Below are 26,396 nucleotides of genomic sequence, written 5' to 3'. Positions count from 1 at the left end.
TCACAGTGTGAGAAACATACATACATTTATGCAAATTCTTCATTATTTAATGTCTTTAAATATAATACAGGATGATAATAGGGGGTGGCAACAATTTGAAAAGTGAACCTATATTTATAGTGAACCAACGCAAAATGCTAAAACGAAATTAATATTCCTTCTGGGCAAATTGCCCCTTTGGACTAATAAATGTGAATTGCTAACAACATGAGAAATTTAATGCATGTTATTAAGTTTTATCGCATAATTTTTAAAAATGCATATTTTTATTGTTTGAATAAAATAGATTCTATAGCTGTATAAGGTATTTCTCCCCCTTTCTTAGCTTGCCTTCGTGGTGTAGTGGTTCTGCACGCTGGGCCGGTATTCCAGAGGTCCGTGGTTCGATTCTCGTCGAAGGTGGTTGCCAGTTTTTCATCTTGCCTGCTTCCAAAAATACCTAATGCCTCTACAGTGGCGCCCGAACTAAAAGGGTCGTCAATGATGAATCTCCACACCCAGGATTTGGCGAATGGGTCCTCTAAAGAAACCCCAGTCGCCCTTTAAAAAGGGGAGTATATAAGATATTTCTCCCAATTTCTTAGCGTGCCTTCGTGGTGTAATGGTTCTGCATGCTGGGCCGGTATTCCAGAGGTCCGTGGTTCGATCCCCGGCGAAGGCGGTTGCTAATTATTCATCTTGCCTGCTTCCAAAAATACCTAATGTCTCTAGAGCTGTACTGTAAAATGGATTTTTGAAATAAAATGGATTCTGATATTTCAAACTGTGTTTTAAAATATCAGAATGTATAATTTAAATAATTTTGTATAATTTAAATTGTCAAGAAATTTTAAGAGATCCGAGTATCCAGAATCAGGAAGTTAAAGGTACAAATAAATTTTTTTATTAGTGTGCATGATTTTATTGTGTGGGTTAAAAATCATAGACTTTGTGGTTAAAAACATCGGCTCCTTATCGTTGCGACCTAGCTCCAATCTCGAAGAGGATTCTGATGTTTGTAAATGCAAAAAACATACATTTTTACCATGGAAGAACTTAAAATACCGTCGAACCAAAAGTTCCCTCGAGAGACTGAAGACAGGATAAGAACGGTAGGAGATTCTTGAATCCGTTCTCCGGCGTGTTCTAGAGAGAAACAAAACCTCTCTTTTATGGGACCGGTTTAGCTCACTGAAGTTCATCTGTTCTTTTTTATGGTTCATGGCTCACTAACAACAACAAAGATGAAAGAAATCAGGAACTAGGAGTGAATCAACAGTGGTTAGTGAGGATGGAACAAAGAACGGCAAGAATTGAAAGATCACTGAGATGGAGTTTGGGTTGAGGTTGGATTGAAGCGAGGTTGGATTGAAGAGCGAAAAGCATAGAGTGAGAAGTGGAATCGGAAAATTATATTCAATCAAATGATAACTCTCTGAACTGCTTCCTTTCCACTGTAGTTTTAAAATTCCATAAGACATCCTCCCTGTACGCAACTAACAATAAAACTGCTAGAACTTAAAATACGTCAAAATATTGGGAAATGATAAACATCAAACTCACTTTTAATATGGCCGATTACATTCTTTTTCTTCCTAAAATGGAAATCGAACTGTTTGGGAAAGCTTCCAACGAGAATTCTGCTCTTTTTTCGCGAATCATACTGCAAAATTCTGTTTCTGGAGTGCTTCCATCAAGAACTCTCCATTAAATGTAAAAGAACTACAACTGCGTTTCCTGAAATCGGAGTAAATTTGATTAGTAAAGTGAATCATTGTTTTGAATCAATTCAGTAGTGGATCGCTCAAACTTCTTGCTCTCCATCAAAACTGAAGCGAAACTGCGCAAACTTATACTGTCAGCTACAAGGTGCCTATACCTCTGTCCAACTACAGCTTCTCCCTCTTCTTCACTCTCTTCCTATTGGCCATAATGGATCCATGGCCTTGATCCTGATTATGTTCATGTCAGAAAGATTAGCAACAACAAGTATGATAAGCGAATCCCCATGGATCGTCATGTAATTTTTCGATTGAATTAGAGATTAATGCAGAGAGCTATGTACCAGCAGTTTCAAATTATTATAATCACTTTTGCGGCTTCTTTGGATGTGAAACTAAGATTGCCGACCGCATTGAAACTTTCAAAGCTCCTTAGAAAATACAAAAGCGATTACTGACGGTAATAAGCGTGTGCAAACTCAACGCTAGTTGATTTTATGCTGTCAGTCTTTACTGATTTAATTCGCTGATCTTTTACTCAATTCAAATATCCGTAGCATTTCAAAATTCGCTTTAATATTTCCATTTATTTTGACCTCATATTATATACGTAATAAACAACTAGTCACATTGTTTGCCATTCATCTTTGCTTTACTGAAATAATATTCCATGCTTACTTTTAAATTGCTGTTTCGTTCTGCATAAGTCCTTTTATTTAAATAATTATAAACATTTTATGCTAATTAACTAAGTATTATGATTTGAGCATTTACTACAGCTTTTTCTTTCTGTAGGCCTCACCAGAATGCAAATTAGTTGTTAGAGTATTTAAGTCAAGGATTTTGAATGTTTTAATGTTAAGAGTCTTCGGCAGCCTTGTCTGCCGTTTTTGTCTTATTCCCAGCTCTGCCAAAGACTGTACCGGCTTTAGCCATTTTGCTAGATGACGTTTAAAACGCTCCATTTAAAGTACGCTGTATTGGAGCTAACTTATGTAGGCCATTCTGTGTAGCTTCGACTAATTTTCTTGAATTGCAATATTAACGTATGCAGTTTTAAATGCCCGCACTAGCGGATTATTGTTTGTGGGCACAAGTGGTGTCGTCAGTTTAATTTAAAGATTTAATAAAAAGATTATTTCAAATTTCCCAGGTTAAAATAATCAGGAATTTTAACCAGGATTTTTTTTATCTTAATTTAGATTGGAACGATAACTCGTTTGTTACTTTAATAGGGTCTGAAAAATATTGTTGCGTGCGTACGGGTTCGTTACGATAAGAATGTACAAGTCCGATAAAAAATGAACAAAAATTTATTATTATCACAACAAAAATGCTTAAATTTTCTCAAATTATCATGCAGTATTACAATATCTCACAGTAGTTATCTTTTAACTACTCAAATGTCCAATAGAACGTAATTCAAAACAGCTAAAGAAAGCTAATCCGCGAATTCGCTACAATCAACAAGAGCAGTTTTCTAAACAACAACAAACTAAGCAACTAACTACGAACTGAGATGTTTTCCTCCTTTTATAAGATTTTAAAAATCCCGCGCTAGAATTTTCCAGTACTTTCTCGAAATCAAAAAGAGATATTTATTTATTTAATGCACGCGCTCTTGTATTTTTAATTTTCCGGCTTAGCTCTCTTCTTTTAATATTCGTCACGCGCTGCACTGCGCGGGAAATAAAACCAATTAATTTATAATTGAACTAACATTAGCTTTTTAAATACCAAATTCGTAACAATATTTATTTTGGTTTCTACACAAATAAAAGCCTACAAACTTAAACTTAGCAAAGCAGAAACACTAGAAACTTATTAATTGTAAGAATATAGCCACATATGCAATTTAAACACAATAAATACTACTTAATAACACATAGCAACGTACTTTATTAATACTTATGCAATAAATGCATACAAAAGAAGTCACCGGGCCTCACATTTTACGGAAATGATCATTTTATAAAGATGCTTATCCTTTTCTTTGCAATTTTCCTCGTTTTTTATGTTAGAGTAACAAAAGATATACTAATCAGCAATAAACCCTCAATAATGTAAGCCTAATAATTAAAACATCATTATGTTATTATTAGATTAATACTTCTAAAAAGGAAAATATGCTACACATGTTTTCACTAAGTAATGTTTTTCTCGATTCGCAGCAAGAACAGTTAATGATCCAATAAACATAAAAAAAAAAGTTTCAGAAGTAACTTTTTTTTTAACTTCTTTGTATTTTTAGAAAAACGTTTGTCATTCTTCTGCCAGAGAAGTGTAAAGAAATAAATTCCAAATTTCCATTATTTTTATTATTTATCATTATTCATATTTCGGTATAGTACATAATAAAAACTTAGTTACTACTTAAATCTATTTTGTTATGTGTAATTTAACCTAATCTATCACATAATTTTTATTCATTATTAATAAATACTTGACTCTTATAACAGCAAAACTAGGAGCTCCACACTGCATCTACATAACAGCATCGAAGCCGCCAGAGTTTTAACCTTTCACAGCTACACTTGCTGATATCCAACATTCTATAAAGGGTGTCCATAAAGTCCCTGAACAACTTAAGCCTATTACTGTGGGCACTCTGTGTTAAGAGTCAATGTTTAAATTTTTGCGGTATTAATATACATATTTTATATATAATTATATGTATAAACGAAGTTTTCTTTTTATATAAGTAGTTTGTTTTGGTCTAACATACACATAATGTGAGAAATTAGGGTCCGAAAATTCTCGTGTCACAAGGGAGTTGAAATGGGTCATCCCGAAAGTGAATGTTTGGTGTGAGATTCTGCATGACAAGATTTTAGGATCACTTTTCTATCATAAACAAGTGGCCCACCAGCGGCCGAGCGGTAAAGTCGCTGAACACTGGTAGTTCGGTCCGAGGTTCGAATCCCGCGAATGGGCTGGCTGCATGGGCGTTTTCGTGGTTTTCCCCATGTGTAACGTGTATACGAGCCAGTTTCCCTTAGAAAGTCCTCCACGAAGTTCAACCCTCCCCTTAGGCAGATAGCCCTCGAGGCTTTGCCATAATCACACACACACACTTTCATAAACAAAAAATAATAGCATGGTTTTGTCTCGATGCATTGATTAATTGCGTTTGCCCACAGCTGGAGGACCTTCAGCCAGAGGTATAGTTCGACCGCCTCATCCGCGACCATGAGCGCAAACACGCATGCGCCATTCGGATCGAATTATTCTCAAAATAGGGTGGAAGGATGGGGACTTTCTTTCCCTCCATCCTCTTTCCGGAGAAGAGAAGACCTTTCACGTTGCAGCAAGTAACACCGCCCCTTTTGGAAGAGTCTATGTGTTTTGGCAGAATGCCAACCAGGGTTACGCTTCAGACGGTCGAACTATAATTTTGTTGCGTTTCGAGATTATAGAGCTTGCATCACTCGTAACAAAAATAATTAACCTTGCTTGTGAAATTGGAACTAGTAATAAAGGTCCTCCATTCCCAAATAACAAGCTGTGCAAGGAGTTTTTGGATACCCTGTATGTCAAGCCTGTCAAGCCACATTATAATAAAGCCGGACTATATATATGTCTGCAACGTCAGAAAGCTCAATCAATTATAACGTAATTTATTATATATTTTTATTCATTATTAATAAATGCCTTTTTGGACACCCTGTATGTCAAAAAGGGACAGGTATATAATAAAGCGCCACGTTATGATAAAGCTGAGTAATACACAGGGCTGCAAAGTTAATAGACTCACTCAAATATGTCTTTCATGAGCAACGTTTCAGTATACTACTAAGATCTATTATCTTCTTCTATAGCAATTTTTCTGTACTGCGTATTAAAAATATTTGATCAAATACTTGTATTCTTGCTGATCATTTATATTTCGCCTGCATAATTTAGGGTAAAGAGGCGTCTAGAAAATTTAGTTGCTAGAAAAAATAGGCAAAAATGCAAATCACGTGTCTGCTTCCGATTAGTTTTTTAAACATGAATTTTTCGGGAAACATTCCTACTCAGTAATAAATAAAAGCAAGGTCAAAGTCCCAGATTTGTCCAGAGGTACTTAGAGATATAAATTTTTGAATAACGTAGTCCTCCACTCGAATATGGGCATCTGGAAGCCCAAATTTGGAATCTGTAATCTATTTCTTATTTTGTAAAACTTAAAAGAATTTTTGATTAACAAATAAACTCAACGATTTTAAAACGAGCAATGGCAACACTGTACGAAAAAGAAAAAAACATTTTTATCTCCAGTGCGCGAGACTGGATATCGGAAATTCTAAAGCTATTCTCTTTTAAATATTTTGTTATATTAATGTTGAATTGAATTTTTATGATTTAAGAGCGAGAAACATGATATTTAATAAATAAAGTTAACACAGAAAATTTTTAAAAAAGCCCCTTTGGGCGTAATATGAAATCTGAAACCTTAGAGATCTTTTTGTTTTGCATTTTTTTTAATATATTTTTCTTTTCTTTTCTTTTTTTTAATGTATTTTTCTTTTCATTTCCTTTTTTTTAATATATTTTTCTTCTCTTTTCTTTTTTTTTAAAGAAGAAAGATTGGTTTCCTCTCTTAAATGCTTGCAACCAATTATTTCTTCGAAAAAATATCTGTTTTTCAAAGTCTGTGCATTTCAATTATATTTAATCACTGTACCAAAAAATTAAATATTTTATTTTTCATACGAATCTCGAAGTCTTATCCGTTTTCTTCTCATAATGCATTATGATATCCTTGGTCATTAACTACAATATTTATAGACCTTTCAAATCAAAATTAAAAAAAAAAAATTCAAATCAAAATTTAAATTAAATTTAAAGAAAAATAGCTCATGTTTCAGATGCCATGAGTTTATACATCTACTTTTCTTAACTCACTCTCCTTTTCTTTCACATGAAAAAGTTTTCCTCATTTACAGTTTTGTACATTATTTATTTTATTTGCGTGTTTCATAGCGAAAGCAGTTTCGTGGAATGCTGCTTATTGCCTTTCGTTTAACGTGTTTTTCTTCGGTTGATCAAGTACAGAAATATGCCGAGAAACAAGGAAACTGCATATGAAATTTTAACTTTGAACTTAATATTTAGTTTATATTCTTAATATATATTTTGCACATATTTTTATCCTTTCAAGCTCTCTAAACGAAACCGAATTAAAAATGTTCTAAATCTTTTTATCGTGTTTTGTGCATTGAGAATCGTGTTTTGTGCATTGCTTTATCGTGTTTTGTGCATTGAGAGATGTAAATTATGATTCAGCAATCATGTCTTTTGTTTTCATTCTTTACAATCTTCTTTTTCTTACATAAACCTTATCTATATTTTAATGCTAATTTTTCTGTCAGTATTATGGGAGCATTGAATTAATTATTTTTATGGCTAAATTTAATAAATGATTCTAACAGTAATTTATTTCAGAAAACTTTTGGTTTGATTTTCTGAAGGCTTATTTTTTTAATCAGTTTTCAACCCATTTCTGTCAGGTTAATTTTTTTTTACTATTCCACACATATATATTTCGATGCTAATGCTATATTTGGCAACGACTGTTTCCAAAATATTTATATAGAACTTTTTCTTTATTTTCTAAGATTACTTTAACTAACCATGGCAAATTTTCAATCTTTCCACCATATCATATCATATAGATAAATAAATAATCTTTGAAATAAAGTCTGTATCAAATATCTAAAGTAAGCTAACGATTTTTTCCTATCTTTGATTAAATTCCTACATTAAAAATGAATCGCTTATAACGCCTTGGCTTTTTTTACGTGTAATAAAGCTTACGGTTTAGCCGCTTTGATAGTGGAATGGATAGTGTATTTGTTTCCATTTTTAATACATTCTGTTCCTGTTTGAGAGTTCTATGGCGTAAAAGTGTAATTTTGATCAGCAGACTGTAACTTTGATTGTAGCTATTATATTTCGCATACCAGCTTCATCGTTTGTTATAGTAAAGTTTTACAAAAGAGGTGATATCATCAGCTCAATTTTTATGCTGTTTAGAAGGAACATGTGTCTCATTTTCTGGGGAATGATTTCATATTTTCCTTTATTATTTTTATTATTTTGCTTTTGTTGATAAAAATGCGGATATAAACACTTCAAAATGATTTATAAACTGCACTAAAATATAAGAAATGTATAAGGTATTTCTACCGCCTTCCTATCGTGGCTTCGTGATGTAGTGGTTCTGAACGCTGGGCCGGTATTCCAGAGGTCCGTGGTTCGATTCCCGACGAAGGCGATTACTCATTTTTCATCTCTGTTGCTTCCAAAATACCTAATGTCTCTATAAATGATTTTAAAAATTATTACGATAATCTTTCTGGATGAACAAACTCAAATTGGGAAGCGTCCAAGCAACAATAACTTTGAGATATTAACAGAATTTCAAATAAAAACAGAAATGGTACTGCAGAAAATGACACATAATAATAATGAATACATCCAGTACATTTGAATTTAACTTTCACAGCATAAACTGATTATTAGTAACAAACCAGGAGTCTTATCCTAGTTAATTATGAAATATTGCGGTTACTGTAAATATTATATATATCAAATGTAATATTTAAACAAACAGGTTATGATATTCTGAATTTTGCTGAATCATGCTACACTGTAAGAAAATTCTTGCCAATGGCAACCCCCCCATCCTGTTTCAATTTTCACACCAATATAGGATCAGCTAGTAACGTAAGAGTAAAATGGACTCTTCCATACTTTACTCAGGACAGTCCTTAGCGGCATCCAGTATGCTGCTATGAATGCGCTATTTTGAAAAATTAATTGAATTAGAATTTTTAATTTATAAATTATTAATTATTGTAAAATGTACGTAAAATTTTTAATTCATTTTGTCCATTATTATGTAAAAATTCTTATGCTAATAAGGCATTTATTGTTATATTTTAGTTACTTCTATTTCATTTCCTTCATAATTTTTATTTAATTTATTCTTCTTATTATTGGATCAAAAGGGGCGTTGACCAGAAGGTCTGTTAATCTTGCGACGGTATTTTGAGTTGAATCACTAAAAGTGTTGCATCACTTTACAAATTGTTGCCACCATATATTATCTCCCTGTATTATATACAAAGGAGTCAAATAACGAAGAGATCTGCATGAATGTATGCATGTTCCTCGCACTGTGAAAACATAAACAGTATCTAGAGCTGTCAAAGTTTGAATAAAATAGTCCTCCACCCGAATATGAGCACCTGGAAGCCCGAAATTGAAGTTTGTTTCACTGTCTATTTCATATTTTGTAAAACTTTAATGAATATTTGATTAGCAAACTCAACGATTTCAAAACGAGCAATGGCAATACTGTAAATCACTAAATTCTAATTTAATTAACTGCAAGCTCCCATTTTTGATTTCCACAATAGTACTCCTTTACAAGCTAAATTTTCTTTCACATTTCCTAAGAGATAATCTAATAATTTATATAGTATTCTCTATGAAATTATGTATATATATATACATGTAATTTAATTGAGAATACATAATTTCATTTTATTAAAACTGTCTTTTACTACATTTTTGCGATTATTGTCATGATTTATTTGTATTTTTATGTCATTATTAAGCCACATGTGTGTAAAATCTACTTTACTTTTGCATCCATCTTTTTAAATTCTGCAGCAGCTAAATTTCAACAACATTTGAAAAGCTTCTTTTTGTCCCATATAAAACCATAAGATCACAAAGATACCTAATTGCGTGATCTAATCAACTAATTACAACGGGATCTAATCAACTAAATACTTGAATTTTAAAAATTTGAATTTTTATTTACAGCCGCAGCGAACATAAACAATCAGCTAATTACTTAAATTGTAAAATACAAAAATTCAGATTTGTCATATATAGAGGACGATGAACACAATTTTTGAAATAAATTTCAACAACATTCGAAAACCTTCTTTTGTCCCATATAAAACCATAAGGTCACAAAGATACCTAATTGCGTGATCTAATCAACTAATTACCACGGGATCTAATCAACTAATTACTTGAATTTTAAAAATTTGAATTTTTATTTACAGCCGCAGCGAACATAAACAATCAGCTAATTACTTAAATTGTAAACTACAAAAATTCAGATTTATCATATATAGAAGACGATGAACACAATTTTTTAAATAAATTTCAACAACATTCGAAAACCTTCTTTTGTCCCACATAAAACCATAAGATCACAAAGATACCTAATTGCGTGATCTAATCAACTAATTACTTGAATTTTAAAAATTTGAATTTTTATTTACAGCCGCAGCGAACATAAACAATCAGCTAATTACTTAAATTGTAAAATACAAAAATTCAGATTTGTCATATATAGAGGACGATGAACACAATTTTTGAAATAAATTTCAACAACATTCGAAAACCTTTTTTTGTCCCATATAAAACCATAAGATCACAAAGATACCTACTTGCGTGATCTAATCAACTAATTACAACGGGATCTAATCAACTAATTACTTGAATTTTAAAAATTTGAATTTTTATTTACAGCCGCAGCGAACATAAACAATCAGCTAATTACTTAAATTGTAAAATACAAAAATTCAGATTTTTCATATATAGAGACGATGAACACAATTTCTGAAATAAAACGAAATTTTGCGTCAGATCGTCATCACCTATTACAAGCTGAATAGATTTAACCTTTTTCATGTGAAAGTTCATATCAGCGAAGCATAACAATCAGGTTTCGAGGTATTAGGTTATCTAATCCGTGGGCTACCAGCAATATGATTTCAATACATACAGAAATGGATAGAGTTTTACTTTTTATATGGTCCCCAACGCGAAACGGTAAGAAGAGAGTAAAGCACAGCAATGAACTTGAGCGAGTGGCCTCGTTTTCGAGCAGAGTCTGCTGACCTAGAAAAAGAAGCCGCAGGCCCTACGCCCCTATTTAAGAGCGCGCTCTTTCACTTTTCTCCACACTCGTGCATCATCCAGGGATAGCTGAGCACAAACTCTCAAATCAACCACGTTTTCAAGGTAAGAATTGATTCTCTGCATTTTGCTTGGATATCTTCTCAAACGTTACAACCGCAGGTTGCACCAAGGATATATTAGCAAGCGAAGGCTTTTCTTAGAAAAATATTAAATTTACGGATTGAAAGGTGCCTTTTTTTCTCCCCCTGTTCTTCTTCGATTTGGTTAAAGTAAATCTGGGCATTGACAGTATCTCTCCTTATGACGAAAGAAAAAAATGGCTTAGAAGAAAAGAATAGGCTTAACTCTAATCCGAAATTGAGGCAAAGAATAAGGCAAAAGAATATAGCCTCGTGCTCTAAGAATCTTGATACAAATAAGCATGCATCTTAATACATGCTTTAAATTTAATAATATGAAGCTCTTGATTTTCACAAAGTAAGGTAAAAATATTGTCAGTGCAATTTTAAATCAATTGTTAAAAAAAATATGAGTAAATTTTATTTTAAGTATTCTGATTCATATAGAACCAATGGATAGCAAGTTGGTTAAAGGTTCTACATCTAAATAGCTTAGTTAGTCAAAAAAATTAGTTTAAAGAAAAATCTTTACTAATATTACTTTACGTAAATGTATATTTTATTTTTAAATGTTTTGTTTCAATATTTATAAAATTTTACAAAAAATTGTGAAGAGAAAACATTGTTCAATATTAAGAAAAACCTTTTGGTCGTTCTTTTCTATACTGCTAGTGCAAGCTTTACAAAATAGAATAAAACTTTTGAAATGCCTCTATTCAATTTTTAAAGAAAAATAATTGATTTCAAACATAAATTCATATTTTTAATACCTTCTGCATAGAACAAAAGTGCTACATATTTAGTGTTAGTTATGCCATAAACATATGTAATATCTTATCCTCAAAAGACATTTAACATAAAATAAATATCTATGAATATATTTATCCAATAAGTTTTATTGTCTGACTATTCTAAGCTTACTCCCAATATGGCATACAACTAGTGTAAATAAAGTACCTTAATACTTCACATAAAAATTTGGAATGTGAATATTTAATTATAATAAGGAAACTTTTATTTAAACTATAAAAGGAACTCTTTCATATTTCAAAAATAATATGCTCGTTTTTATATCAATTAGTATAATGAATTCTTATAAATATTAATATATTTTATATTCTTATATGTATTAATATCCTTTAATAGCAATCTAACAATTCTTATAAATGTGTTACTTTCAATATTTTTTAATATTATAATCCATAATTGTTTTTTATAAATAATCGTCGATCTTTTTTCAGGCTGCAAATTATTGCATGTTAGGGTTGCTATTTGTATTCCTGTATAATATCTTTTAAATTGCATCTAACATTTTTGAATTTGCAAAGTAAATACAATTTCTATTACAAAAATACCAGAGAAAGCGTAAAGCTTTAATTTGGACAATAATCTTGGGCAACTATAATTTCATATTAATCCATATTAGTTTTCCTAACAATTAATACTTAGAGATCTTTAAGTTTAAAATTATTATTTAAAAAAAATTATATTTGAAATTATTAAATATTACATAGCTTTTACTATTTCTGATACCGGCAAGCAATTTTTAAACGGTATCATAACTGTTAGGTAATGCTATTTATAAATGCTTTGCTTTAATATATTATTTTTTATATAAAAATAAAAGAGAAATAATTTATATGGCTTTTATAACGATTACTAATACATACATTCTAAATTCAACACTAAGTATTAATTTTAGTTCTTCAGTTATTTCACCAAACTATTTATAAGACAATACGAAATTTTCAGAACCATTATAAAACATTTGCATCATTTTAGCTCAATCAGCTAATTAATTAATTGCATTGATAGCATACTTAAAAGGAAGATTTGCGCTTTTTCGATTATAGGTAATTGCCCTCATTGAAATTCATCTCGTGGCCAATCAGTTACGTCTAGACATTGGTAGTGACCTAGTTCTCATTCAACGCATCTTTTCATCATGTTTTATCTTTTGCATAATTTACTCCGAGGAATTTCCTTGTTTTAGACAATGAATTCATTTTCCTTGTAACGGTGGAACTTATATGTAATCATATACAAAGCCATCTTCAATTCATACAAATACGTTGAAAAGAAAAGAACGTAGTAAGAATAAGATTCGGTTTTTTAACTTCTTTTTTTGACACAACTAACATATATTTTAAATATGTTAGTACGCAAATAACATAAATTATAAATTTAAAAATATGATTAACTTGTGCGTGCCAGTTCCACATGACTTGAGATTCTATATTACACATTTATCTAAATCAACCGAAAAAGTAATTTAGGACATTTTTAGGTAAAGATTTAGAAGACAACGTTATTTGAAAAAAAAAAAAAGAATCACTAATTAGTATTTTGATCATACCAGATTTAAACACAAACTTCATATAAATTGAAATAACTAAATTTTATATTAATTCTAACTCTCACTATAATGTGATTGCCAAAATGGTGCATGGAGGTTATTTTTCAATTTGAAATGAAAGTAGCAATTAAAGGGATAACTTCATCATAAATAAATACATTTCCCCAAACATAAAACATTTTATTGTTTTAGATACTGACTTTTAACGTATTCCTTCGACTTTTAATTAATTATAAATTGTAATATATATTTTGTCGTAGGGAATTAGATACTTAAAATTTTTTATGAGAAAAAAGTAAGTTTTTAAGGCCTTCCTCCCACCTCAGAATACTTTCTATAGCCTGATGCAACTTAGTCGTACTTTGAAATGAAAACTGAAAAGTAAAATACAAAGATATTTAGACACCGAACGGTTTCTTTCCAGTTTTTGTATAATATATATATAAATATTATTTAATAAATAATTTATCTTTATTTCAAAATATTTGACACAGGAAGTAAAATTTTTATATTTTCTAAGAGTAAAACTGTTAACACAAGAAGTTTTCATAATAAATATTAGTAAATGGCTTTTAATAACTTATTTCAGTTATTTTCAGTATCGTATTCAGACTTTCCATCAAAAGCACAGGAGTATCTTTTACCTTTATAGGTATTTTGTTAGATCATATTCTTATTTAATGCCACACAGTTAAAAACTACAATACGAAATTTATTATTACTGATGTTTATATACTAGATAGGATAGGTTACATTTGTTGCGATGTTTCTCTGTATTAATTCTAATTAATATTTGATGCTCAATCAAAACTGATCATTAATTTTGGACAGTTTCTTAGACGATATAAATCTCATTTTTGTATGAATATATTTAATTTCTGGACAACCTTTCTTCAGGTGATATTCAGAAATCTGATTAATTCCGAATCATTAATAATTTTTGGGGATATAATTAGTTTTAAACTCAAATTTATTCATAATACATTAGGCAATATAAGCAGTTTTATGATCATAATTTGTTGAGTTTATCATCATTTGTCTTTTGTTTAGTTCTTTATTTTGAAGTGTTAATTCAAGAAATACTTTAATGTTTAACATAACTAACTTTTTTGTGTGGTATTAGGGACCCACCAGCGGCCGAGCGGTAAAGTCGCTGAACACTGGTAGTTCGGTCTGAGTTTCGAATCCCGCGAACGGGCTGGCTGCATGGGCGTTTTCGTGGTTTTCCCCATGTGTAACGTGTATACGAGCCAGTTTCCCTTAGAAAGTCCTCCACGAAGGCATTTTTTCCCTCGAGGCTTTGCCATAATCACACACACACTTGTGTGGTTATTAACCATTTTTGAATGTAAATAGTAAAAAGTGAAAATAGATTTCAGGTGTGACATGATAACCAAAGATTTTTATTTCAAGTCGATTTCAAATCATGTTTGAGTAACCTAAATTTGTCGAGATTTCACGACTTCTTATATACATTGCATTAGTATATGAAGCACCTTTCTGTGAAAAAGTCCTATATAACTCAAAAAAATTATCATTAAATGTTTGAGGGATCTTCTATAGTAAATAAAACTTCTTACCATATTAAAATAACGTTTTAAAGCAAGCGTAAAATCTGTTTGCCGCCCACCAGGAAAAACAAATGGAACAGGTTTAAATTTCAGTCTCATTCGCTTAGTCTAGATTAATAGCACGATAATTTTACTTTATTTTCTAGTGAGAGAAGTAATTTAATCTTCATCTCGTTTGCCGTTTTTGACCTCAATGACAGCGACCTTCACGCTCGCTTCAGCGTTGTTCCATATCATGATGCGTTCCGACAACCAAATAGCTCATTCTCTATCACGTAATCTCTGCTGTTTCACGAACCTTCCCTAGCAACCTGGAATCTTATGTTTTGACATCATAATTATGTTAAAGTTATTTGAAAAGGAATACAAAAAAAAAAAAAAAAAAATTAAACTTCAAATTCGTAAATAACCAACAAAATTACTTTAAAGAAAAATTTTTAATAATTACAAGAAATAATAACACGCATAATAAAATTTAACGTAGTGATACTAAATTCTTTGAGTCAGAAGAAACTTAAACCTGAATTTAATTCCAGAAAAATTTTCTTTTCTTCCACGTTCATCAATGGTATATTAAGCTTATTTTTGGTTACACTGAAATCAACTCTAAAATGTTAATCACGAAATCAAATTACATAGACGAATAAGTAATTTTGAATAATTAAAATAAGTAAAATGATTTGCTATTATTTTTTTAAACAAATATTGTAGTTGTTGTATTTTCGCAAAAAATACAATTTACATGAAACTATTCATGTGTTTAAGTATGTCTTATCAATAACATATTCAAAAACTAATGTAATTTGTTTCTTAGGCAATTTATAGGAAGCATAAGTTCTAACTTTTAATAGTTAGTCTGTAAGTTCTGTAAATCAAAGTTTTAACGTGAATGATCCCAGGAATCTACTACATTTTCATTTCGGATGCCCACCAATGGCCTTGTATTAAAATCGCTGAATACTGGTAGTTTCGACCTGGTTTCGATTCCAGGCGAACTAGCTAGCTGCATGGCCTTTCGTGGATTTTCCCACTGTTAAGTGTATGCGAACTAGTTTCCCTCAGAAATTCCTTCCCTCTTAAGCAGATAGGCCTACTGTGCCTTGCCATAGTCTATTAAACCCCCCAAAAAAATCATTTGGACCTCATTTACTTCTCGAATAGTTAAATTTTAAGTAAGTTTTTTAATCAAAGTTTAATTTTCATTGAATATTTATTTAATTTTTAATTAAAAGTTATTTTTAATGTTATAGGACTTCATATTAATTAAAGAGTTATTATAATTTGAGCCCTTAGCTTCTTCTTTCCGCAATTCTCATGAGATTGTCAATTAGTTGCTGTGTATTTAAAAGTTTACCGTTTGAAAGTTTTTAGATTTAGAGCTTTTGGTGGTCAAGAACTAAATAAAAAGGTTGTTTTAACCTTCTTATGAATTTGTCGCTTGAATTGCAGCGATAATGGGCAGGTCAACTTATTCGGGTCTGAAGAATACTGACTTAAGTTTATAAGGTATTTCTCCCACTTCCCTAGCGCGCCTTCGTGTTGTAACGGTAGCACGCTGGGCCGGTATTCCAGAGGTCCGTGGTTCGATTCCCGGTGAAGGAGGTTGCATATTTTTCATCTTTACTGCTTCCAATTAACATAATGACTCTACAAGTTTATCTGCTTATCAGAAAATTACAATGCAAAAAGCTTAGATTTTTAATCTAACAAGCTAGAGATGTATGATAATAATTTTTACAGAATTTCGAAACTTATTTTAATTGTAAAAGTACTAATGAATAATAAAGGAACATCTTGTAAAGCTTGCGAACTAAGAAAAAGTTAATAAAATACTTAAAAATAATACAACTTAATTCTTGAACTAACCTCTTCCAAAACTAATTTCATGTCATATTTTGACACCGTAACGAATAAATTTATAAGTCATTTAAGAAAGTTTGAATTTAACAAAGAAATTAAAATTTGCGAAGCTACTTTATAAACTATAGTCTGTATACACATAATTATCCACTTTAAATAACACTGCAGTATTAAGATTCAGTTATCTTTATAAACTGTACAATATAAAATATCAGAACAGCAGTTTTCCTACAGGTTCTAGCATGCTTTTGTGATTATAATATCATGAGCACAATTCACGAATGAGTTACTAGCAGATCATTATTAATGGCATCCAACAATCAGTGTTGCGCATCGTCACGTAAGAAAATCCAAACTGGAAAATGGATGCTGTTTTTGTGGCGAAGAATTTGAAATGAAATCAGGACATTTATTTTTAATAATAGAATAACAAATCAATAAAATTGGAGATTTTTTTTTCTTTCTTACAAACAGCGTATAAGAATCACTTAAAGTTATTAAATTGATTGGATACAATAAAGTATGCGAAGGTTTTAGATTTTAAGAGCGATGTTTCTGAATTTGTTTTGTTGAAAGGTAATATATGTCTTATCAATATAATACATGTCTTATTAATATATATTTTACCTATATAAATCAAAAAAAATTTCGATGAAAGGAGTCAGAAAATTACCTAGGATGCGAAAGCTGTATCATGATTTCACACTTTCAGCTGTTAATTGCTCTTAAAAAGGTTAACAAATATGCTAATATCTCAAACAAAATTGTTAGCATAATGTATTTAGTGATGCTTATTATTAATTAAGATCAAATCCGCAACAAATTTTGACTATGAAACATTTATAAGCAAGTATTTAAGTGTTAGGCCTAAGTATCATACAGAAGAGAGCATATGCTGCATAGAATTCAATTAGGCAAAATTATAAGGATTATTTTGCCCTTAAAGAATCAGGAAAAAATTAAACAAAGGGAAAGAAAATGAAGAAGGTTTCAGTAGTCAAGTCCTAAATACTCATGCTCCCACATTGAGAATTCTGCCAAAATATGCAAAATTTCTGCCAAATTCTGTCGAAGTTCTGCTTTTCATGTGCTTCCTTAAAAGTTAGTGTAATTCGCAGCAAGTTTTGATCATATTTTCACTTTTTAAATATCTGTTAAAATTTCTCATCAGCAAAACTTTGATAACTTAAAAGTCACCTTTTATAAAGTATAGTCTTAGATTTTCTTTCAATATATTAAACTCATTTAGCATAAATTGTCAAATTTGTACTAAGCAGAGAAAATGAGCAGTTAGAGTAACGAAGAAATGACAAATTTTATACATTTTATTATGATGATACATTGCTTATGGCCCTATACAGCCACTATCATTCGAGAAAGGCACACACGAGCGGCAAAATCGCTGAACACTGCTAGTTCTGACCTGGGTTCGATTCCAGGCGAACGCGCTGGCTGCATGGTTGTTTTCGTAGTTTTCCCTGTGCACAACGTGTATACGAGCTAATTTCCCCTAGAAAGCCCTCCACAAAGGCAACCCTTCCCTTAGGTAGATAACCCTGTGTGCATGGCAACTAAACTAAATCAAACCAAACGTTCGAGAAAGGCATTTCTGTGCGGGGCTATTAGTTAGATAGTTATAATACACACAAAACTACATTTTTCTTAAAATAGCCTATCTATTTTTGTGCATAAAAATTTTTAATTGTCTCGCGTAGTCATTTATTTATTTGCTGAGGAAAGGCTAATTTCATGTAAAATCTAAAAACTCATTTTCTCTTATAAAATGTACATCTTTAATGAATAATGACATGAATTTCTTAAAATTTTTTTTAACAGTTGATGTATATTCCACTTAAATATCATAAAGAAAGAGACACAAAAATTTTTAATTTGGCAATTTTTCTTTTTTTTTTCTTTTTTATATTTAACCTGCAATGAATTTAAATGCAACACTTTAAAAAATAATAATAATCCTCTGCAGATCGTAATGCTGAAGTGGGTGAATAAAAATGATAGATTTTTATTCTTCATTATAGCTACCCGAAAATGCGATATTAGAAAGGCAGAAAACGCACAGTCTTTAAAAAGACTCACGGATCTCAGCTCATACGCTGTGCACAAAATGTTCTGGACTTTCTTGGTCAAGCGAAAATTCTTTTTGAGTTAAAACTCTTAATGTGTAATGTGTTCCTTCCTTTCATAAAGATATCTTTGGTCAGGTAAAAATCGCAAATTAGAATCGATTGAAAATTCCATTGGTTTTTCTGCGCGCAAATTTTACTATATTTCCCGAAAAGAAATAAAATGACAACAGTTTCCCTGATTCAGTCATGCGAATCCTCATTCATTGGAACAAGAAAGAAGTAAAAGAAGGGGAAAACGAAACAAAATAGATCGTGGGAAACGTTCAGAAGAATGATGCGACCACTCCCCAAATTTTCCTTTCGGTGACGACCACGACCGCCCTGTCGCCAATAACCTGAACTAAACGAACGATCACCCCCGGGTGTGCCAACGAACGGAGATGGAAGGGTAGCTAGAGAAAAAGCGTGAACGAACTCGAAGATTTCCCGCTTAGAATTATAGAAAGGAGGAAAAGAGAATCGGTCAATCCTTCTATGAATAGCAGCGTTTTCTTGCCGATGACCTGGCGATCAATGACCCCCCGATTATTAGAGCACAAAAGTTGCCCCATTTAATACTGGGAGTTGTCTCTTCTATGCATAAATGCCTTTAACAAAATTTTACAATTTCACCAAACATCAATCGAAGTTGTTCCAAGGGGAGTGAAATATAATTTTTCTTTGTAGTTTTCACTTACTTCAATAGCGAAAGAAATAAAAGTTGCGTCGGATTTATACACATTTGACAACAACGGAAGTATTAGGAGGGTATATTGCCAATGACCTTGCTGGTTACATATGCCAATACTAATTAGCATTCATTAAGAAAATTCATTTCTATAAGCAATTTTTAATGTGCTCGAAATTCATTCCAAATGAGAGCATTTTGTACTTACAAATAAATGATTCATTCATTGCATAACATTTATTTACTTAATCATGTGTATCTCAGTTGAATTCTTAATATTTACAGAAAATGTTATTGTTAATATTTACAAGTAACTAATGTTTTAAGCATTTTTTAAAGATAATCGTAAAGCTGAATGCGAGATTCTTAGAATAGCTTCAATTTTGCTGTTAAAATATAGAAAATTTGATACGTATTCTAATGTAGTTTTGATAGACTTAGTTTCATTTCATACTGAAAGCAACGATAATAGCATCATATACATTTAATTTTAAGTGAAAAAAATTCGAAATCGCACACGTTGATGAACAGTCGCTAATTAAATTTCTGGGAATTAAACATACTTCCAGTAGAGATAATTTAAAAGTTTACCTTCCTTCAAAATAACCAAGAATTTGTGAATATCTAAAGTGTACACGAAAGTGAAGATACGGCATGCTAGACAGATGCAAGTAAAACGGTGGAATAAGAGTCTGTGAAATAACCACATCCTTTAAAATTAATCATATTTTTTAAATTAACATTATTAAATAAAAAAAGGAAAATAAAGTATAATACAATTTTAAAAGGTAAATTAAATAAAAAAAAAAATAAAATTTAGCTGTTTGGAACAATTTTAATAAGTTATAATTTGGAGTAGAGTATTTGCGCGTGAAGTATTTTGAAGCTTTCAGTTACTGAGATCCTAAGCAAATACATATGTAAAAATTTTAATTCCCCATCAAACACGTTGCTCTTTAACACAAATGATTCGATCTCTGCTGGAGGCTCTTATACTTAAATATTTCATTCAAAGTGCTAAAAAGGATTAAATAAGCTTTTTTTATTTAATCAGAATCCGTCTCAGCTCGTGGTGATGTAACTAAACAGAACAGATAATTTCAATTTAAAACATAGAATAGTAACTTTACCGGAGCTAAATCAAAGTTACTTGTTCAGTAACTTTACCGAAGCGTCAAAATCAAGGTTTCGGGAGCGACATAACGCAAAGCCAAAAAATTACAACTATCAGAGCTGGCAGAAACTAAACGTAGTGTGCACAGACAGCTATAAACACGCTCTGTCTTAAACTCTAAGAAACATCAATTTAAATATTGACTATATCATTTGCATTCTGGTGAGGAAACGAAAGGAAGTTAAAGTACAGATCCAAATCATAATAACGGGTTCGTTAAAAATGATAACCTTACAAACTAATGCAATTTTAAATCCAAAATATATCTCTAAGGATAGGTTAAATGTTATTTTGTGCAATAAAATTGCGTCTGCGGTTAAAATGATCCCTGAGCTTTGTCTTTAGAAAATGTTTCTTAGACTCTAATATTTAATAAATGTGAGGTATTTTTACAATTAATATATCATAAAATCTTGTGATTTTGTAAATTTGCTGTAATTATAAATATGACTGAAAAACTGATATACTGTGTAATTAAAACTGAATATAGATATTTTATGCAATTTGCCTCTAGTCTTCTTCAGTTACTTAAATAATGAACAGTTATCCAGTATGTGCGTAACGGACTATGCTATATGCGTAACGGTATGCTATATGGTAACGTATGTGCGTAACGGACTAAGATATATAAGTACAAGAACAGAGAGAAAATAGGGTTTCAGAACAATGCTAAGCCTATCAAGATGGTCAACTTCTTTGCATACATTTACTACCTTTAATGGAGCAACATCTAAGACAATAATTATTACAACACATATTTTTATCAGCAATCTATCACAAAGTATTGGTAATCTATCAGAAAAAAAAGCTACTAAAAAAATTACATTATTATTTTAGATCAGCATCCGGATAAATTCGTAAAATTCGCATCCTCTTAATGACGAATTGTATCACAAAAGGCTATGTGTGACCTTGATTTGGATTTTGCACTTTTTATTGTTAGAAAGATAATGAAGGTTATGAAATTACTCTTTGCATTAATGGCAGGCATGATCGCCAGCTGAAGATCAGAAAGGAATTAAGGTTAAACTCTTTTCCCACCAGGTGCATATATATCCTGAAAGATGAGAAGACAAAGAAAATAATTCTTAATAGAGCAAGAGCTAGCCCCAGGTAGTGGATGTTGAAGCTGTTTTTACATCGTTAAAATCATTTCAAACCTTTTTATTCTATGCCGAGAAACACCTGCGTTAATGGATTTTCAAGGATTCTCCCAATCATTCTTCACGCATCGTTGATACGAGATATAGAACATTTCGAGAGAGCATCGATCTGAATTTTTGAATAGAACTTGACATACATTCGAAGTGAAATAGAAGAACATAATCAAATTATTTCGGAAGAATACTTTACTACTTATGCCGGTACTTATCTCGAGGACAAGCGTTCAAAGATTGAAATACTTCACTTGGATAAAATGGCTTTAAAAACAGATAATATTATAGTTTCATAATTGTACTTTCAGCTTGTATTTTAATCTGCTTTGTAAACGAATATACAATGTTCGCTAAATAGCTGATAATTAATGAATTACCTACTTTTTATTAATTTAACGATCTCTTTTTCTCCAATATTTGTTAAACAAATCAGCAGCAGATGCAACAAAAATTCCGTTCAAATTATCGTAATGCCTTTCAAAACGGACTCCTAATTATTTATAAAAAACAGACATTTAAACAAGTCATTGTTGAAAGCATTTTGTGTTACTTATATAATATAGTTGCATATTTTGTTCACTTATTGATGTTTTTATCATTTTTTCAATTCAATGAAAATTATGCTTCGAATTTTTTTAAAAGAAACTCGTGTCATATTTTTATTTCCCAACGATCCACTGGTAGTTGAAAATCTAAATTCAACGATGTATGGAATTCCTTTTTTTAATATTATGTATATTTCGAACACATCATTTGACTGACGAAATTATGTTTAAGAACAGATAATTACCAATATTTTATATTTATGTTTTTTAGTTACCAGATTCATAATCTTTGTACTAAGTAATCACACTGCAGAACAGTACATACGTTTTTTTAGAATATTAAAAAATCATAGGTGTCCTTTCACTACTTCATGACATTTTGAGATTTTGAACAATTCCAATTAACTGTTTCCATTTAATTCAGATAATGGGTTCAGATTTTGCTTAAAGTTCTTTGTTATCTTTCTCAATAACTAATAATTTTTTTCTCTTTTTTGATATCTAGAAATTTTCATCCTTTGACGATGTCTCTTTCCGCATCCAGAGTATCCGGACACAAGTCCAGAAGTTTCACGCTCTTTACCCTCTCCATATTAGTTCTGACGGGATTAGTGATCCAGCAAGTCGAAGCCGGTATAGGAAATTTGCTCGGACTTGGCGGCAAAGGCTTCGGGAGCAAAAAGACATCAGAGATGTTAGTGGCTGCTTCAATCTTAGCTTCCCTCATCACTAAGCACAAAGAATCCCAGAATCAAAACAAGCAAAGAGCACCAATGCACATGCCTATCCCAGTTCCTCCCTATGGCGGATATGCTGCAGGTAGCTCTCCATACGGATCCTATGGTGCTGCTGGATATGGTGGTGGACTTGGATCCTCTCTATATGGAGGATATCCAGGTCTCGCATCAGCTTATGGAGGTTTCGCAAGCCCTGCAGGTTACGGTGGTGGATATGGTGGTTACCCCAGCTATTAAAAAGAGTTATATATAAGACGTCTTATTCACTCATAAGCCCTAGTCTGCCAATGTAATGAGCCAGGGATGAAGATCTGGACGATACCTCATGGACCATACCTCGTACAAAACTAGCCAGATAATCTGTTCTATGTGCTTGGAAATAAATGTCATAGTAACCATGTGAATAGCAATATTAGTGCCCAAATTTGCATTATACCTACTGTTTATGTTGGTTTGCTTTATTTGATTATGGCAAAGCAAGCGAGGACTATCTGTTTAGTTCCTTAACATTAATGTTGCCTTTACTGATTCCTTTAACACCTGTAACTAGATCATTTGAATAGTCATCATTTAACTGATTATTTCCCATTTACCGCAGTGCTTCAGGGAAAGTAAGTTTGGTTAGCTTTTAAATCAGCTTCAGGCAAGTGATTTGAGCAAGCTATCTTGCATCGACTGCCATTGCGTCAATACGTTGTATGAGCAGTTAAGTGGTTTAAGTTACAGAGGTCATTGGTGAGCTCGAAAATTAATTTATCTATCCACTTTTATAGTTAAGCCAGTTTCATTGTTATATCCAGGAGTTGAATTGCTTACAAGATAAACGCTTTTTTACATGTAAAAATATTCACAAAACTATGAACTAGCTTTCAACAATAAATACTAAACTGTCTTCCATAACGTTTTCTCACTCAGTACTGCAATAGCGAAGAAAAATAAATAAATATCTCTGCCTTACATTTATTTCTAAGCACATCATTCTTTTTCTCAGGAAATAATGTCCCATTAAAAGGAGTGTTTATGCACTACGTTATAAATTAAATGGGTCTGCTGAGGCACGATTTCTGAAGTGCGAACATCTCGTCCAGTGACACATCCCTGAATGGAGTCTCGAAAAGAGAACCAGACCCCTGTAAATAGCCCCCCAGGAACTGTTCGAAATATTTTTTTTCTTTTTTTACAGATATCAGTATATATTATCCTGTTATCGAGTGAAGAACCTCGGAGAGACGGTCCCACTCATATAGCTGTGCATATTATGCTGGGCCCGGCTGTCACGTCCCCGTGGTCATGTGGATTGTGTCGTACCACGCTTTCATACTCATGTATTAGAGCATATATAGATTCATAATAAAAAGGTTTATAAAATTTTATGTGTTTGTATATTTACTTATTTTTTATCACTTTTGAATTTGGGATTGTGTGACAGGCAGTATAAAAGAACACTATCAATGCGAGCTATTTTTGGCGTAAACAATACGGGAAGCACTAACTTTGGATATGTCATGGAAAATAATTTAGGCAATCAAAAATGTACCTAAAGCAAAATAATATAACTTCATTAGATTTACGTAACTATTTCACTGAAACTAATAAATGATTTTTAACTCGTAATATGTGCTAGCACTTAAGCAGCAAGACCGTTTCATTGATTGATTCAGAAAGTGTACAGTCATCTCCGCAACGAGGCAAACCGAGTAACTATTTTGGGGTAAACATTATGTATAAACACTAACTGTGGATACGTCATTTCAAATACTTTAGTCAATTACAAATATACCTAAAACAAAATAATATACTTCACTATATTTACATATCTATTTTACTGAACTTAATAAATTACTTTTAACTCGTAATATTTACTAGCAATCACACAGCAAGACCGTTTCATTGATTGATTCAGAAAGTGTACCGTCATCTCTGCAATGAAACAAACTGAGAAAACTGAGCTTTTTGCAATTGTATCTTACCATGAACAGTAAAAAAATAGTAAAAGATTTTCCATTTAACATAAAAATCTGAAACATAAGTATCCAGTTTTAGAAGTCCTCTTTTCGGATTTAGACATAATATGTAATCAAAGGTTTTCGTTAAACAGCAAAAATTGACTTAGTTTTTGTAAATAGTTACCAGAATCATTCTTCGACGTTTATGTTTTTGATAACTTAATAATTTCTACATAATTATTTTTGTATGAGATTTTAAAGGATATGACTCACTAATTTAAGATTTGAAATAATGACTCGAATGCATTTAATTTCATGAATTCTGCGTACAATATATTGAGATTACATCTTTTCTTTCTAAAATACGCATTTGGCACATGAAGAATAAAAAAAAAAGGAAGAAAATTTCACATGAATGTATTGGTAATGACATATTGTCATACTCAATGAATAGGGATATTTTTATCAACACATAGACTACACGAAATTTTGGTTTAGAAGTAATTTTCTAAAAAACGTTCTCCAAGAGTTTTGACTAAAGGAATAGTGTTTACGAACAAAGGGAGTATAAAGTGTTTACTACCTATGCAAAATAAACATAACAAAAGCCCTAAAGCTTCATAAAGCCCTAAAGCCCCCTAGCTTTCATAAAACAAGTTAAATTTTTTTGCAAGAGTTACTAACATTAAGTTACATTTCTCAAAATGAAACTGATCAGGCTTTTATTACTCGTAAAATATCTAAATAAAAATAAACGACGGTGATGCATCTAATTTGGAAATTTTGTGAAAAACAGAAATGATTTCAATAGAAACGTCTGCCTTATTTATACCTGATTGTAAAATTTTTTGTGGAAGACAGTAATAATGACTTTTCCTTCAATATGTTCACTATATTACCGCTTTTTAGCTCAATTTTAAGATTATTAATTTTTTTTGAAATTTTACATAAATATAAATAATTGAAAATTAAATAGCTAATTTTTCTAACATTTCCTTAAAAAGAGGATAACTACGCTTGTGCAAAGCTTAAAATTAAGCGAAACAGATGTTTATTGGAGATTTTATATCAATTTCGACTGCGAACAGGCACATGTACTTCATCGAGAGAGAAACAAAAATCTTAGGCAGGTAATATCTGCTTTAGAGAAGATATCTCTACGAAGAGTTATTATTAAAAGAAAAATAGGTTCTGTTACAGAGCAAAACATTCTTATCAGATTCCCAGATACACTTTAGGGAAATTTGACGGAAACTTTTCGAAATGTCTATAGTAATATAGATTCTTCGTTTTTTAATTCCTTGTACGAATTAAAAAGGAAGTATTGTAATCGCGAAAAGCTTCAGGCAGCATATTTCAACGAAAATATCCACTTTGACCGCTTTCGAAGGCAATTTAACGATGTTTTTGCGTGATATCGATACGTAAGGACAGAATAAAAGTCTCTTTTCCTCCAAAAAACTAAAGAATTGCTTTAAAATGATTTCTG

At 31.4% G+C, this 26,396-nt stretch overlaps 1 protein-coding gene across 1 annotated transcript; it reads left to right on the top strand.

Annotated features, from left to right (window-relative positions):
* The first annotated feature begins 10,594 nt into the window (after positions 1-10,594).
* LOC118191529 (uncharacterized) lies at positions 10,595-24,334 on the top strand. Its single transcript, XM_035362334.2, has 2 exons — positions 10,595-10,733; positions 22,730-24,334. The coding sequence occupies exon 2, from the start codon at positions 22,749-22,751 to the stop codon at positions 23,196-23,198; it is 450 nt and encodes a 149-aa protein (XP_035218225.1). The 5' UTR covers positions 10,595-10,733; positions 22,730-22,748; the 3' UTR covers positions 23,199-24,334.
* The last annotated feature ends 2,062 nt before the right edge of the window (positions 24,335-26,396 follow it).

Source organism: Stegodyphus dumicola, chromosome 3, assembly GCF_044657685.1.
Source record: "Stegodyphus dumicola isolate Sdum_Otavi_A_Nest chromosome 3, ASM4465768v1".
Lineage (NCBI taxonomy): Eukaryota > Metazoa > Arthropoda > Arachnida > Araneae > Eresidae > Stegodyphus > Stegodyphus dumicola.
Note: the sequence above shows the minus strand (reverse complement) of the source record. Positions and strands in the feature narration are given on the sequence as shown.

Bases quoted from the DNA above. Each gene is read 5' to 3' on its own strand.
- LOC118191529 (XM_035362334.2), top strand. From the start codon at position 22,749: ATGTCTCTTTCCGCATCCAGAGTATCCGGACACAAGTCCAGAAGTTTC.